This window comes from Haliotis cracherodii, unplaced genomic scaffold (assembly GCF_022045235.1).
Source record: "Haliotis cracherodii isolate W230 unplaced genomic scaffold, xgHalCrac1.p SCAF_5, whole genome shotgun sequence".
NCBI classification, from domain to species: Eukaryota; Metazoa; Mollusca; class Gastropoda; order Lepetellida; family Haliotidae; genus Haliotis; species Haliotis cracherodii.
The window spans coordinates 66540760-66556131 of record NW_027266308.1 but is presented as its reverse complement, the minus strand read 5'-3'; the positions used below and the strand labels follow the sequence as shown (position 1 = coordinate 66556131).

General features: G+C 38.1%; 1 protein-coding gene across 1 annotated transcript; it reads right to left on the bottom strand.

Moving 5' to 3' along the window:
- Positions 1–538: 538 nt before the first annotated feature.
- LOC139444090 (uncharacterized) lies at positions 539–15161 on the bottom strand. The gene is made up of 21 exons (XM_071224996.1): positions 14988–15161; positions 14129–14337; positions 10540–10887; positions 10084–10141; positions 9685–9940; positions 9242–9372; positions 8624–8697; positions 8270–8404; positions 7573–7749; positions 7202–7395; positions 6748–6870; positions 5934–6101; positions 5452–5596; positions 5111–5322; positions 4841–4904; positions 3443–4203; positions 3180–3276; positions 2551–2735; positions 1833–2030; positions 1322–1512; positions 539–814 (listed from the first exon to the last, which is right to left on the bottom strand). Exons 1-21 carry the CDS (start codon positions 15159–15161, stop codon positions 539–541), a joined length of 4176 nt encoding a protein of 1391 aa, XP_071081097.1.
- Positions 15162–15372: the final 211 nt, after the last annotated feature.

Below are 15372 nucleotides of genomic sequence, written 5' to 3'. Positions count from 1 at the left end.
AATAATAAAAAAAACCCGAGAAATTTTGATTAAAAAGAAATAATGCCACGAAAGTGGCATCATTAGGCTTTCTTAGTTATTAAGCCGACACGGATGTTCTACAGGAGACATATGGAAAATGTTCTCTTTTAGTGCATTGTGGGAAAAAAACGTTGCTATGAAATGATAACATGGAGTTGAAGTAAAGATTGATAACAGGTATTTATTATTTTTGAGTTAAATCAATCCTCTTTCACCTGTGATTGAATAACTAATGAAACTAGGTTGGCTCTAAAACTCTAAAATGAAATTTAATCGAATCTCATATTCCTCAGATTGGTTGCTGTACTTCACGATCTGTTTTCCAGTTCAACCAGGAATAGAGAAAGTCATTGGTAACCTTTGACGTTATACCCAAACAGAGGTTACAAGTTATCTTGACCTTTAATTATACATAGACTGTCTTCAAATTCGTCATTGGGTTTGTTCTTTGTGAAAATAAACATATGTTACTTATGTACACACTGATTGTATCAAATTTGTATATGTACTTCATTTACTACAGAAATTTCATCATCCACTCGATGTCCCAGTCAAATATTTTCTGTCGAGCCTCATTTCTGTGTTGACTTCTTGCAAGACTTCTCTTCCTCCTAGAATGGCTCAGTTGGTGAAATGTGAAGGGGGATATGGCGAATCTGCTGTGATCGGAACAAGTGTGTCCTGCCCACACGTCCAGGTTGCGCTGCACGTCAGCTCTTATCAAATCAACGTCCAGGTCATCATATACATGGAACTCGACTTCAGTTACGTTCTTGTTGTGGACCATGAGAACCTTTGAAAGAAATACCCATAAGCAATCGTCTCAATGGGTGTGCTGTATGTGAGAAACACAAAGGAGCGTGGTCACAGAGTATTTCATTCGAACACTGACGTACGACGCCTTAGGCCGCTGGGAAACCCATGTCCACAGATCTGAGAGGGCTTGACATATATAATCAATAAATAATCTCATACTAATCTTATGCCGCTACATAAGATACATTTCCATTTTATAACTTGCAGTATATAGTTTTAAAATCTATTGTTTCTAATGTGACGTTAAAGTATAAATATATGACGGCTATACTGACATGAAACCATCAGCTCACCCTATGTCTTAATATTATGTTATCTATACTTGAACACACCCTTCGGACATGTGGTGTGACGCTCATAAATCTAGAAATCTTTGCAATGAAAACTAAAATTACAAAATGCAAACGATTATTTCTATTTACGAACGATTTTTACCATCTTTTTATCATATGTGCATTTCATAATACTGTATATTTGTGATTACCTTCAGAATTCCCTTCAAGCTCTTCACTTCTTCCTGATGATCTATGAAGATTTGAACCCTGCCTTCGGCCCTGTAGGCCATCTCCTGCTCCACAAGTTCCATCAGTGGCATCGGATTCTTCTCGGAGCTGAACATCAACACTTCTATACTACCTGAAGGCTCTGGTCGATAACGTGACGTCATCAACGGCACTATAACGAGGGGTCATTACAAGTTAGATAGAGGTATATATATATGTGATGCTGCAAAAAGAACTTAAAGATTATTCCATGAGTAACAAACAATTGAACTCCAATGAATAACTGTTTCCCCTCAAGAGTGAATTACTGATTTCGAATTTCGGACGGTAGTCAGTATTCTTTCTGTCAATGGATTAGCTCGAATGTCGATTCCTTTCCACGAATCAAGCCTGGATCTGCAATTGAAACCAATTAACGTATTTCCTACACACACAATGTACGTTTATGTAAGATATCATTAGTTATCAAATGCAAATATCTATCTATCTTACTTAACAAAGAGTACAGCTGAATGTTTTCAACACAGATGTTGCCCTCATGGCAGGCGAGGGAATGGACGCTTGACTCTGCGTTCTCGGTGTCAAAGAACGTTGCCCGGTCTGTCAGATCAGGGAATGCTCGGGTTGCTCTGTTTATGAACTTGTCCACAACCACTGAACAAGCTTTCACTTTCTCATCCCATATGTGACCTTCAATGAAAACATGAGGCAAATACACAAACAGCTTCTTTTATCAGTAAAGTTGCATTTTGTACTTCCTGACTTCAAAACAAGATAAAGTTTGTTGAAATTTTAAAATGTTAAACAGGCCCGGGTTCGATTTCCCTCATGGGTTCAATGTGTGAAGACCATTTTTGGTATCTCATACTGTAATATTTCTGTAATATTGCTCAAAACGGCGTAAAACCATACTAACTCATTAACTAAAATGTCCAACCACCATAAAACGTAAACAACGACATTTTAATAAAATGACAAGTATCACATTAAAAGTTGTAATACATATCTGGTAGGACCAGGAACGCTTCGGCCTGTCATCAGTTAGTCAAGATCAAGATAACGTTTCTGTAGACAGTGAAATCAATCATCAGTATGTACGTGCCAATACATTATTATGTCCGTCATTCTCTCAAACATGGTAACTGAACTATGTAAAGAAACAAGGTATCTGATTACCTTTTTACCTGATTGTTAACATGAAAAGTGTTACCTGTCGCCGGACATCCCCCACATAAATTAACAAGACATTTCTGTATGTCCGGATTGATGTCTGCTCTAGGAAGACGGCCAAACCCAGCAGCTGAGGTCATTCGCTCTTGCAACTTTCTAGCCTCTTCCTTGCGAAATGGTAACGTTTCACTGCAGAAAACTGGCTGCTCAGTCGTGGAACATAATCTAAAGTAAAATACAAATAAAGGGCGTTTACCACTCAGTAAGGGTGTATCGATATGGCTATTTTTTTAAACGTGTGATACATACTAGAGAGTTTCTTAAGTGAATAAATATTGCATCTCATCGAATCCCAGATTCGCCTTGATTGCTATGTTTCCACCAGTCAGCATCATACGTGTACTTGTGGGTTTCACTAAAGATGTAAACGTGTTTGGCCTGCTTTAGTTCCTTTCACATCAAGCTGACATGCTCTGATATGACTGGGATAGTGCACTAAGCGGTTTTTGACAAAACTTACATATCAGTTTACCATAAAACGAGAACGCCTTTAATTTATTTCTCAGTTGTTGCTGGAATGATGAATTTACAGGCGATTTGGAAATATTAAAAACAGTATTCTGAATATGCTACTGTCAAAAAGATTCAACACACTGCTGCCTTACATACCCTTTTTGATGAAACTGGAAGGTAAGGTATTGTTTCGCACCACCTAGAGGATGCATGTTGCAGATCCCTTTGTCAAAAGGATGAATAACAGGACCACCTGAGAAAACAATGGTTAGAAAATGTTACAACATGAAATGCTACCAATACACTGTTGGAAACAAAATCACTTTCGGGTCTATATTTGGTAAGAATTTGTAATGTGATGTTATTACAGAATCATCATATGGGTCGTTATGTTTTCAGCAGTTATATTTTTGTCTCACCATGAAGCAACGCCTCTGTTATATCCAGTATCTGACTGTAGTAGGTAGTATTCCAAGCATCCCACAGAGTGATGTAGTTCATTTCATTTCCGAATTGCAGAGGTCTGATATCCACATACAGTCGATCTTGATGACATCCTACACCTAAACCTCTCATCTGCTGTCTTAGAAAGGACGTGCATGATCTGAACAACGTTTTAGCTAAATTAACTAGTGATAAACTTTGTCGATAACTGGGTGGCCTCAATTCAACGGCCTGTCCTGTTTGGAATCTATACATTTCCTCCACATGCCTAATATCAAAATTAACCATGTTTACGGACTGTGTCCGGTATCCGGAACCCTTAATAATTTCTACTTTTTCGCCATATTCCTCGGAAACAAGATCTAGACACATGAGCAGCGATGAATCTACCCGCAAATAAGGTCTATTTGGACAGATTATGTCTTTGATGGTGTAATATTCAGAGAGATATGTTTCCTTGTCAAAGCCGTCAAACAGGTTTGGCACTATTGCTTCATATTGTAAGGATTCTGGGTATAGATATTCTGCTTGCTCACAAGGAGGAGCGGCTACAGCAAGTCTTGCAATATCCTCATGACAAAACTCTACCCTTATTCCAATGAAATCTTCCTGACTCTTGACAAACACTTCGATAAATTGTGGGCTTGTAAATTTCATGAAATCAAAACCAGAGCAAGCAGCCAAAACTGCCAGTCTATACAATCCTGAAATCGGCGAACTTGTGAGATGCAATCCTCTGAAAAAAATTCATATATCACTGTCTAGCGAAAATATTCTTTACTCAAATCATTCACATAACATTTGTGGGAAACTTTATTCAGTAAGATTAACGAAGTGTGTATTAATTCTACTTGTAATTTTGCTTAGAATTAGCATTGACAGTATGTGCTGACAGTCTATCTACTCTGAAAGCCTGGAAACACCTTTCCCAGAGGTTTATACATTATAGTCCAGCTTGATTAAATGTCAATATCATTACCTCAGATATTAGACCTCTTAAGTTGTTTGTAAGTCCCATATTCCTTTTTGTACCAAGCTGATAGAAATCGGCTTTTTTTCAAATAGTTACTTCAATGTAGACAAGATAAGTTACAAACCCAGTGAAAATCCTGTTATCAATCCTCATATCTGGTACCTCATATATGAACATATGCACCTCATTGTAATCGTTCAGTTTTCAAATATATTAGCTCATTAAATTGTCCATTGGCATATTGAATTAGATGTCAAGACTTTAGAAGAGGTGATTTCAGCAAGGGTACGAGGTTGATTGATGAAGACCCCTTATATATAATTTACACATTGAATATGCAAATTATATGTTAATAAGCAGATATTGGACTTCATCCGTTGCAGAAACACATGCCATGTACCTTCCTTCTCTGTAATGCAGTGACATGTCTGGTTGTTCAGTAAAAGCTCTTTCAACGTTCACATCTGCAAAAAAAAAAAATAAAAAAAAAAAATACAGCAGCTATTTTCACATATTACTCTATTGTTTTTCTTATATCCTCACATTTTCTGTTATCAATATGAGATATTCAATGACGCTTTCAACCTGAATGTAATACATTAGTTTTGTGATGGTCAGGCTTCCGACGTCTGTGAAATATGTAAAACCAGCATATGTTATATAACCGTACCTATGCCTTCTGCATGCGCTAGCTTTGCGAGTTGTCTCAGCTTTAGTGCCATCCTGGGTGTCATTAGCCGGTTACTACAATATGACCAAGGTTCTGATTGGTTCCCGGAGGGTAGACAACGTGTTCTACATCTTCGTGTAGAGAATCCACACACACTGGTGGAGTTCCCCTCAGGCGTGAACACAACATCACTCCTGTCGTAGTGATACAGCCTGGAACAGAGTATCTGAATTAAAGTAAAGAATAAACAATTTACCCGAGTAAATATTTAAGCATGGAATAGCATGGGACAGACTGATGTAGTCAGTAGCTTTGCAGTGTGGCATGTCGTATTTTCATACCTTTGCATATCTTCATAGTTCACCCTGCTCAGAACACCTTGGGGTGGTCCACACACTTCATCCACACCTTCTCCGGAAGGAACGGTATCGCCTACATTCAAGGTGGGGGCCTCTCTCACACACTTTTGAAATCGATAGTCATTAACTGTAAGACATTGAAAAATACCAAGTCAATTGCCAAGTTGTGTTTCACAATGAGCGGACTCCAAATTATAGTATGACATGAGATATGTTTACTCGTACCAGTTACTATTATATGTTAGAAAAACATACAATTATATGTTGTTGAATAAAAAATTGAATTAGCGAGCTCGAAATCAGAAATCACTTAATTCATGTATATTGTATTATCGAAACCTCAACGACAAAATGTTCTAAAATGTGTGCATAGAGAGATTCCATAGGGCATGAAACGCAAAATAATGATGGAAATAATATAAAGGGATCACAGGAAATGAGTGGTGGCATGCTTCAATCCTTACCATCGTCAGCTATAAGATCTTCAAACATTGCTTTTTCAGCACTGGTGTTTGTCACACCATCCCTCTTCATCGCCACATGGACAACAGCGAGGCCTCTGTTAATACTGACATAGTCAAATCCAGAACAAACGCACAGAGCGCCAAGTCTGTCAAAGGTGGTGTTGGCGGCTAAAAGAGGATACAACCATGTTGATTACACATTTGATATGTTTAGTGCTCAGTTGGGTACTTATGAATTGTATTGCTTTGCTGAAACAAAAATTATATAGAAGCATAATCTTAAAGCAAAACATATATGCAGTACCATGTTCATTCATGAAAAATATATTATATAATCGTTGCACGTACATTTTGAATTGGAAATTCACGTTTATAAGACATATAATATATGTTTAACATGACCTTTAACATGTTTGTACAAATGTGATATCATGCTGTGCATTATGTTTTTTTCAGTGTAAATACAGAAAGAAACACCACCACCCACATTTTGGTATACTAAACAAGTAATGTCTATAACCGCATGGTCGCTTTGGGAATATATATATTCACACACACACACACACACACACACACACACACACACACACACACACACACACACACACACGTATATATATATTCTTCAAAAAAAGAAGAAACGTTTGCGCAAACCCAGATTTGTGTGAGGTAGGAATATGCATATGTATGAGGAACCGTACAAGGTATTGAGCCATAATGTTTTGGATTGAACACTTTGTGATTGTAGTCATCTCAGTTATCGGTACATATGAAAAGTCCAAGGTGAAGGTAATGTGTTTGTTTGAACGTATACCTGGCATTCCTGACACCGTCACTACAGCAGCTCTGCCTTCATAGTGTAGTGAACTGTTTCCATGGTGCCCATCAGGAAAGGCTGGGCTTGGTTCATCCCAGGCAGCTAGTACTATGAGCGTAGCTATGGGAAATAAATTCAAAAGAAAACAAATATCACACGCATTGTATCATGGTGACTCCTTTTCTAACCTTGAAATTTGCATTTAGCTTTCTCATGCTATGACAAATTCCAATGTAACGTTTTCTACTGAAACAGTCCAATTTCTAATGTATTTTAAAAAGAGCAGCGAATATGTTTATGTTGCTGAAAATGTTGCCGATGATTTTATTAAATGTATATATCCCCGTAAGTTGAGGTGTTTGCAGAGTAAATTTCATTTCCTGAAATATATCGCCCAAACCCTGGCAGGAAATGTGCCTCTAAACCCGTTATAGGAAAAGACAATACATACCATTGGACCACTCTATTCGGACCATTTGACTTAGTTTAGTGAGTGCACGGGCGAGACGAGCTGTCACATATCGACTAGCACAACTGGTTGTTGAGTCGGTGATGTTGCATACTGAACATGACAATGGGGTCAATTCACAGAGTCCACTTTCCTCAGCGGCAAACACAATGTCCGTTCCTTCCAAAACTTCGAGTCTACATAGAATTGAACAGTCCTTAAAAAAGAAATCTCACAGAACGTTTGTTCTTCTAAGTTGGATAGGTTATGATCTAGAGTCATCAATAAGAAGTATGAAGTTCACACATGGCACTAATAGTTGTCTATCTCTCGAATATATCGAATCGTGGAATAATTCAAACATGTCAACTTACTCGTTGAACTGACTGCTGGTCCTCACCACCCTGTCCCTCATTGCGCCACAAACCTGGTCCTGTGTGAGAGGAGGGCCGAGCTCTGCGGGGCCATCACAATGGGCCAAACAGGTAATGGACAAACTGGACTCTGTGAGAGTCTCTCTTTTCGATATTTGCGGATTTAACATGACATCCCTGAAACATGAAAAAAAATTACATAACCATATTAGCAATGAAATCTGACATGTGTAACACCATAAAAATATGCTGCAAATTTTCGTTTCTGATATAACTTCGTGCTGATAGTATAGTTCTATTCAAGAGAATACCTGGCAACTGTTGTTTTATGTTGAAGTCAGTGTCATTAAAGCGACTTCATGTTCATATCACGACGGCCTGTTCATATCATGATGGCATTGTTCACATCACGACCTGTTCATCTTATGGCAGTTTGATCATATCAACGGCCTGTTCATAATCGAGAAGACAAAAAACAGTGATCAGCATGAACACTATAATGCCACGATTGCACAATCAACCAGGTCACATATTGTCATCACCCTATTCTCTTTCGTGGATAACGGGTTCCTTGCCTTAGGGATGTCTTGATATTCAAAAGAAATCATTGCGAATCCAAAAGCCTCTCTAGAACTATGTGGATTGAACTGAATTCGATAAAACATACTTTTGTATATCAGCGTTGTTTCATCCTTACCATATGTTTAATCCAAATGCTTCAACGGAAAGAACTGACTTTTCAACAGAAAATAATCCATCCACTGCAAGTGTCGCTTCTGTGCATACGTCTAGGCAGTTAATGACAGATTCCACGTTCATGCTAGGCTTCACTCTGCGTGAATACACAGTCAATTTTATATATATGTCTAAATATACAATAATCGGTAGACTGTATCCAGCCCAGGTGTATGTTTACAGTGCGACTGCTTCATGCACGAAAACAAATTATTTGATTACTTCTTCATTATTTATCATTCATCACTGTTTATGTGTTATGTCAAGTATTTATACAATGAACAAACAGACACGTCAAAACAAAATGAATATCTACGTTATTTCCATTGGTGGGAACAGGTTGATCGTTATGTCCTTTACTTTCCAGGAAACAGATGCGTTGAAGAAAATCTGAAACAATACAGCATGCTGTGTTGATAAAACCCTATATATATAATCCTGAACCATCCCTGTCCGTTTTTAGCATGAAGGAACGTCTGTTAGATTCATGACCGATGAACTTGATAGTTTATATAATAACACTACAGTAACCTTTATCCTGAGCACACCGAGCAGAAATAAATATGCCCGTTCTTGAATGTATTTTAAATAATAACATAAAAAGCAGTGACAATGACCTAACATTTGAAATTTGAGTCAACAATGCTGACAACAAGAAAAATGACAAAATCGTTACGTTTCTGTAATTGTTATGCTCTGTTTCGACATGTATGGGCATGAGATTGATATATATATATATATATATATATATATATATATATATATATATATATATGTAATAAAGAAGACCTCTCCAATCCAATGTAAACCCCATTACACATGTCATTAATGTCAAGTGAGATTGCAATACGTTAACGTTATTATACTAAATCCATCTGACTTTCCAGGTTAAGTGATATGCTATAACAACTCAACGAGCGCTTTCAACTACTACCTTTTGGAAAACATCGACTGTGACGTTAAGGGTATCCTGAACATTCATTTCTACTGTGTCCTGACCATCCGATGTCCAGGCGTATGATGTGATGTCTCCATGTAGCGATGATGATGCTTGAAACTGCTGTGCTGGAAGGTGTAAAGCATTGAAATTAAACCTAAAGTTTGTGCATGAGAAATATTTCAAGTCTTATCTGAAACGTCATGATATATTATTGAGAATTGTTTTACCATGAACGTAGATCTGTCACAGGTCCTTGTTAGCACCTTTATGACTAAGGCAAATAAATCTCTTAACATATCGTGCATTATGATCAGGTGTCTATTTACGTATTGCATAAACAGCATAAACATGAACATTCTTATACATTCAGATAGCTGGTTGTAAGAACGTTAGTCTACATGTAGCTTTGTTTTACGATAAACTTAAAATAAACACACAGATTGTATATCTGCCACGTGCTCGAGAACCTGTCCTGACTCTAGCAGAATTTCTGGAGTAACCAAAGACGCTAGCCATGGCTTGTGTGTTGTAAGCAAGAGATAGTTCCACTGGAGGTAGTCGCCTGACCACTGCCACAGGTATGCGTATAAGCTGTATCGGCCCAGTCTCCCAAAGGGGTGTTGTGTAGTTCACACCCATTTCCTGGCTAAATTCTACTTCAATGTCAGCCTGTAGTTGGGATACACCTTCCAGCTGTAAGACAAGAATGGAACATATGTTAAAATTATTTCAGTCAAAATAAACCAACTGTTATTATTAATTAAATAGGTTAAAGAGACAAGGTTGGTTTGCTTGAAACTGATGTGGTTATTATGACATGCTTTAATGCTTCTCACCTGTGATATGTATTTCAGCAACTTTGGTTTGTTGTTGATCTTCTTTATGAGTAGTTCACTGTAAGTACAAGAGTACGATATCCCCCGCAATGGTAAATACTCAAATAAGTTTATAAAACTTGTTGCCATAGAAACGCGTAACAAATTTGTTAGAAAAAAATCACGAACATTACAAAGAGCACCAGTTCCACACTAGATTTACCGAAATGCCAAGTTTCGCGAAGAAATATTGTACGGTTTTTGAGATCTGCTCCGGAAACAAGCACCAAGCCAAAGTTGTTGCTGTGGAAACACAAAACATGTTTTTAAAAAAAAAAAAAAATCCAAAATCATTATAAGGCACCTGTTAACCACTCGACCCATCTATGTGCCAAGTTTGGTAAAAAAATAACGAACGCCACCTGCAGTGGTATGAACACATGAACACATGGATGTGCGATATAAAAACATACTCACAACACATATGACATATCTGTTCCTCCGTGACAATCTATGCACCTCAGGGTGAAGTCATCCTTCAACATAAGAAGGTCCTCTTGCGACGGGGAAAAAGTCACATTTACCTGTCTCGATCCAAAGGTTTTGTGGACTGCAAAGTATTTGTCGACGTAATTGCTTTGATTATGAAGTTCATTGAAGGGTATTCTGGTTGAGAAATTGGCGTGCCAGGTGATATTGCCGAGTATTTTGGTTATGATGTTCGACAAGTAACGGCGATGACGTAGTTTAGTCTCAAACGGCAGACCAGGTCGTCCAGGGCTGTAGCGGAAGTGAATGTTGGCTTCTTCTATCATGTCATATGGCCTTTGAAATGAAAGAACATCTATTAAGTCAGGCGACTATGCCATAGTCATTCATATTATAAACACGTTCATATAAATGTTAAGTAAGAACTGAACGTCAGTTTGGATGGGTTCATTGAAGTGTGAACGATTTAAAAACGCTGGTTAAACTGTGTGAACCTCCGAGCTTGCGAAATTTTAACCTGCGTTTTTGAATCGTTCAAACTTCAATGAACCCATCCAAACTGACGTTCAATTCTTATAATTTCATACTTTATAGTTTACTGGTCTCGCCGAATAATATCGTAACATTGTTTGCTTAAATTTGAAGTCCTCTGGTTTCGCCGCAGAACATTGCAACAATGTCATTTTGTCGGTATTTGCCGGCTCTCGGTCATATACGTTTCCCAAATCATACTCAGTTACGCAAAGATAAATAGTTCTTTGAATATATGCAACATAATCTAGAACTATGTCAACATAATTTCTTTCTCTGAACAAATTTACAAACAATTTTTGGGAAAAATCAAATCTCAATAATAGGTTACAGGAAGGTGAACAAAAATATAAACATGACATCGATGCACCGAGGCGAGGTCAACCTTCAAGCGCGGATTTATATATATATATATATATATATATATATATATATATATATATATATATATGTTTGTAAAGAGGTGCATTTCGAGTCGAACGGGAGCTTGAGGATGAAATTTATACTTATATTACTGCTATTGAAAATGATGTTTATGGAGCAGTTAGGGAAAATACCCCGACGCGCGAACCCTCTTATGGCACTAGCAAATTGGGAATATCACCGATTTATGAATGTGTTGCTTGTGTTTGGATAATCACGAACCAATTCGGACGATGCGGAATGGACTGGTGGGGATTGAACCGAGTGCTCTGAAACGTGTGTGTTTTGTGTTAATTTTCAACGTCAGTGTGTGTTATATTTGGAGTTTGGGATTTGTCGCGTGTGCAATAAATCAATTTCGTTCACCTCAGTAATTTTACAGAATTAATTTTCTTCACTGGCGTTATAAGTATTGAAAGATAGCCATTCCATATGCAAATCACCGCAAGGACAATAAATTTTGTTTCATGTAGCAGCTAGACGACATCAATCACCAGAACCAAAGCATTTATTTATTTATAAGTTATAAGTTTATAAGTTCACACGATCAATTTCACAAAGAAATGTTCACATCGTGTGAACTTTTTTTGTCCGTTCACAGGTGTGTGAACTCCAAATATCAGATCATGTGACTACCCCTTCAGCAAATCAGCATGAAAGAAACAGTGTAAACTTCAAAGTATGAAATTATTTATATATAACCTTAATGAAAAGAAAAGGTTACAAGGGAAATATAGCATAACTAGATATTATTAGTACTGTAGCTATATACACAGATGCAGAATCAAGAACAGGCCATATTTAAGGCTCAAACTGAATACGCCTAACCACAATCAACGAATTGGTCTTGTCTATATGAATAACATTACGATAACATCGAAAAAACCTAACAAAGACATTTTCATAATAATCTGAAATCTTGTTCACGATGGTGGATTCGAACGCCTTGCTTCGTTTCTATGTTTGTCAGCACCATACTCGTGTTCGTGGGTTTCGTTGCAGTGGTTGACGTCTGAGACCTGCACCCCTTAGGGCTGTCCTCCCACATTAGATGAAACGACATGGTATTAATTAAATACTGCTCAAAGCCACTTAATCCAAATAATTTAATCAAGTGTTCATGATGACGTGACCCTTGAAGATCCGGGTGAGAAGAGGTCTTCAGCAAACCATCCTTGCCATAGAAGGCGACTGCGCTTGTCATTAGAGGCGACTATCGGGATCGGGTGGTCAGGCTCGCTGACTTGGTTGATGCATGTAATCGTATCCCAATTGCGTGGATCGATGCTCTTGATGTCAATCACTTGATTGTCTGGTCGATTATTAACAGACCGCCGTCATATCGCTGGGATATTGCTGAGCGCGGCGTTACAATAAACAATCCACGAAATTGCGCATGCACAGGACGGAAAATGTGAACATACTAACAACGCGTGTGGTCGGTCTGACGTTGATTAATGAATAATTTGCATACTCGTATATGCAAGAGGCAGACGTATCGTTCTCAGTAGGAAGTGACAACTTGGAGACGATGGCTCGCGGTATATACAGTTTTACTTTATATACATGTAGATATATACATACAAAAGACACTATGTGCCAGGTCAGCACAAAGTGGTTGTGGTTGTTGTCCAGGTGCCCCGGAGCACCCAGCCTAACACCTAGCTAGGCTAAGGGTAAGACCTTTCTTTTTCCTTCCTTTCAATCTCTCTGGACCAAGGCTTATATAGCCAAGGTCACCTGACATTTAGTAAGTAATAAATATAAATATAAACAGTAATTCATCTGTGACATACTTGCACATCTCGTTCAGGATGGCAGGCGGTCGATGTACACAAAAATGGGGATTAACCATTAGGATTAGCATCTTATTAATAACAGCAATTAAGTGTTTCCAGGCATATAGATGTCATGGCTCCACAGTAATGAGCCTTTGCAATTAAATGTTCTTCAGACAATGGGTGTCGTAAGTCTGTCGCTATGACAATACGTAGAACGGTTGAATTCAGCACTTCCGCTAAACGATCTGGCTGAACATAAATGTTGCACGTCAACGCCAGCGAACAATTGGTCTCGGTTATCTCGGCCTAACAGATTCAATTGGGCATGAAAGGCTAAATAACGGTGACTGTTATGTGAATGGAACACAAGGTAATTTTTTTAGTTAAGGCATAATTTTGATAATTAAAATGAGGCACAAGACGGCCGAAATATTTCCATATGAGTCATACAGAGAGCATGTTATAATGGATGCCTGTGTCAAAATTCAATATTAATATAAAAGTCAGTATTGCCAGATTGCGAGATTTTACATCATGTTTTACATCTCGCATCCACTTTTGAGAAAAAGAACTATGCACTATAACAGGATCATGTGAGATCGCGAGATTTTTGCGATACGCACTCTCCTGATCTGTCAATTTTCCTCATGTAGCCGATTTCCAAAGGTCGAAATCGTGAGACAGATGTGAAAACTTATACCACTGAAGCCAAAGCAAGTGTATTTCTTTATGACATAAAAGTTTTCGAACTCTTCATAGGCTGATAGACATTGAGCTTCAAAGTAACAAATTTTCTTTTTTCAACATCGGTCGCAATGGCTAGACAATTAGTGCACACTCACCCAGCTGGGCCAATATGTATTGAAATACGATTTTCAGTCGGGAAGTAGATGTTAGAGATCTTAGCATATATCCCATCTCCACCAGATCCTTGCGAAGCATTACACCTCCATGTTGTGCTGCCAAGAATAAGCTGACCCACTCTCCAGTCCCTGCCAACATCGTTGTGAGTGGTAACCATAAGGATCCTGTCATCCACACACACGAGTCTCTGGAAAATATATGTGCACGCATGATCACCGCTATGTCAAAATTGAACAGGCATATGAAACTGATGTCAAATGTCCCTCAATATTCATCTTTTCTAAATTGACAATGAATACACAATTCACAATTGAATCATTATAACTACCATATCCTTGGATAATGTCTATTGAAAATGTTTGCCAAGTAATTGCATACTGTGTTGGATTAATGCTGACAAGCAAAATAAATATACCAAATTTATTTGGGATTGAAAAAAGAGACGAGACGTAAGCGAAAAATTACTCTGCATGGATGGAATTGAAATGAGTCAATATTGCCTGTGTCCCCATTGGCTTCAACACACTTCAGATTGGGTCATTCGGTATTCAGTGTCATTGTTCCCTGAGTTGGTCTAAGAGGTGTTCAACTTCAAGGTGACGTCATTCAAGGACTAACCGTATAATTATTCAGCATTATGTTGTTATGAATTTGGTATATTTTGCTGCTATGAAAAGTATTAACTCTAAATGCGAAGCGAATTACAGCGCCTTTTATATGACATGTTCCTCCATATGAAGTAAAGGAAAAAACCTCAAATGAAAGATTGTAACCCTCATTTCACAGTAAATATACATGTACACACAAACGTACTTGCAGCCTATCTCACCCACTCACCTTTAGTCCGTCAACGGCATCAAGATCTATAACATCACTGAGGACACCAGAACTATGTAGTTTGAAACGTTCCCCGTTGTCGTCAGTTGTGAAGTCCACGTTGTGGTGGAAGGAGTTGTCAGCAGAGAGACTGTGGAGTCCCACCAGAACGAAAAAGAGAACCAGATTCAACATGACAAGCGTGCGGTTTGTTCAGCACTACTCCATGGTTCTGCGTTATATTCGCTCGATATTATATACACATTCAAACACCAATGCGTGTCACTCACATTGCCAGTCACGCCCGCTTAACTGCTATAAGAGCATTGGGTAATAAAAGTAACCTGTCAGTTTATACACCACGCTATAACCTAAGGTTTTCACAGAGCTGCGCGAACAACGATAT

Excerpts from the sequence above, each read along its gene's own strand:
- LOC139444090 (XM_071224996.1), bottom strand. The coding sequence starts at position 15,161 with ATGTTGAATCTGGTTCTCTTTTTCGTTCTGGTGGGACTCCACAGTCTC. Across the intron at positions 6,102-6,747 it reads GACGGTGTCAGGAATGCCAG|CCGCCAACACCACCTTTGAC; the intron begins GTATACGTTCAA and ends ATCCTCTTTTAG. Across the intron at positions 4,204-4,840 it reads CTGCATTACAGAGAAGGAAG|AGGATTGCATCTCACAAGTT; the intron begins GTACATGGCATG and ends AATTTTTTTCAG.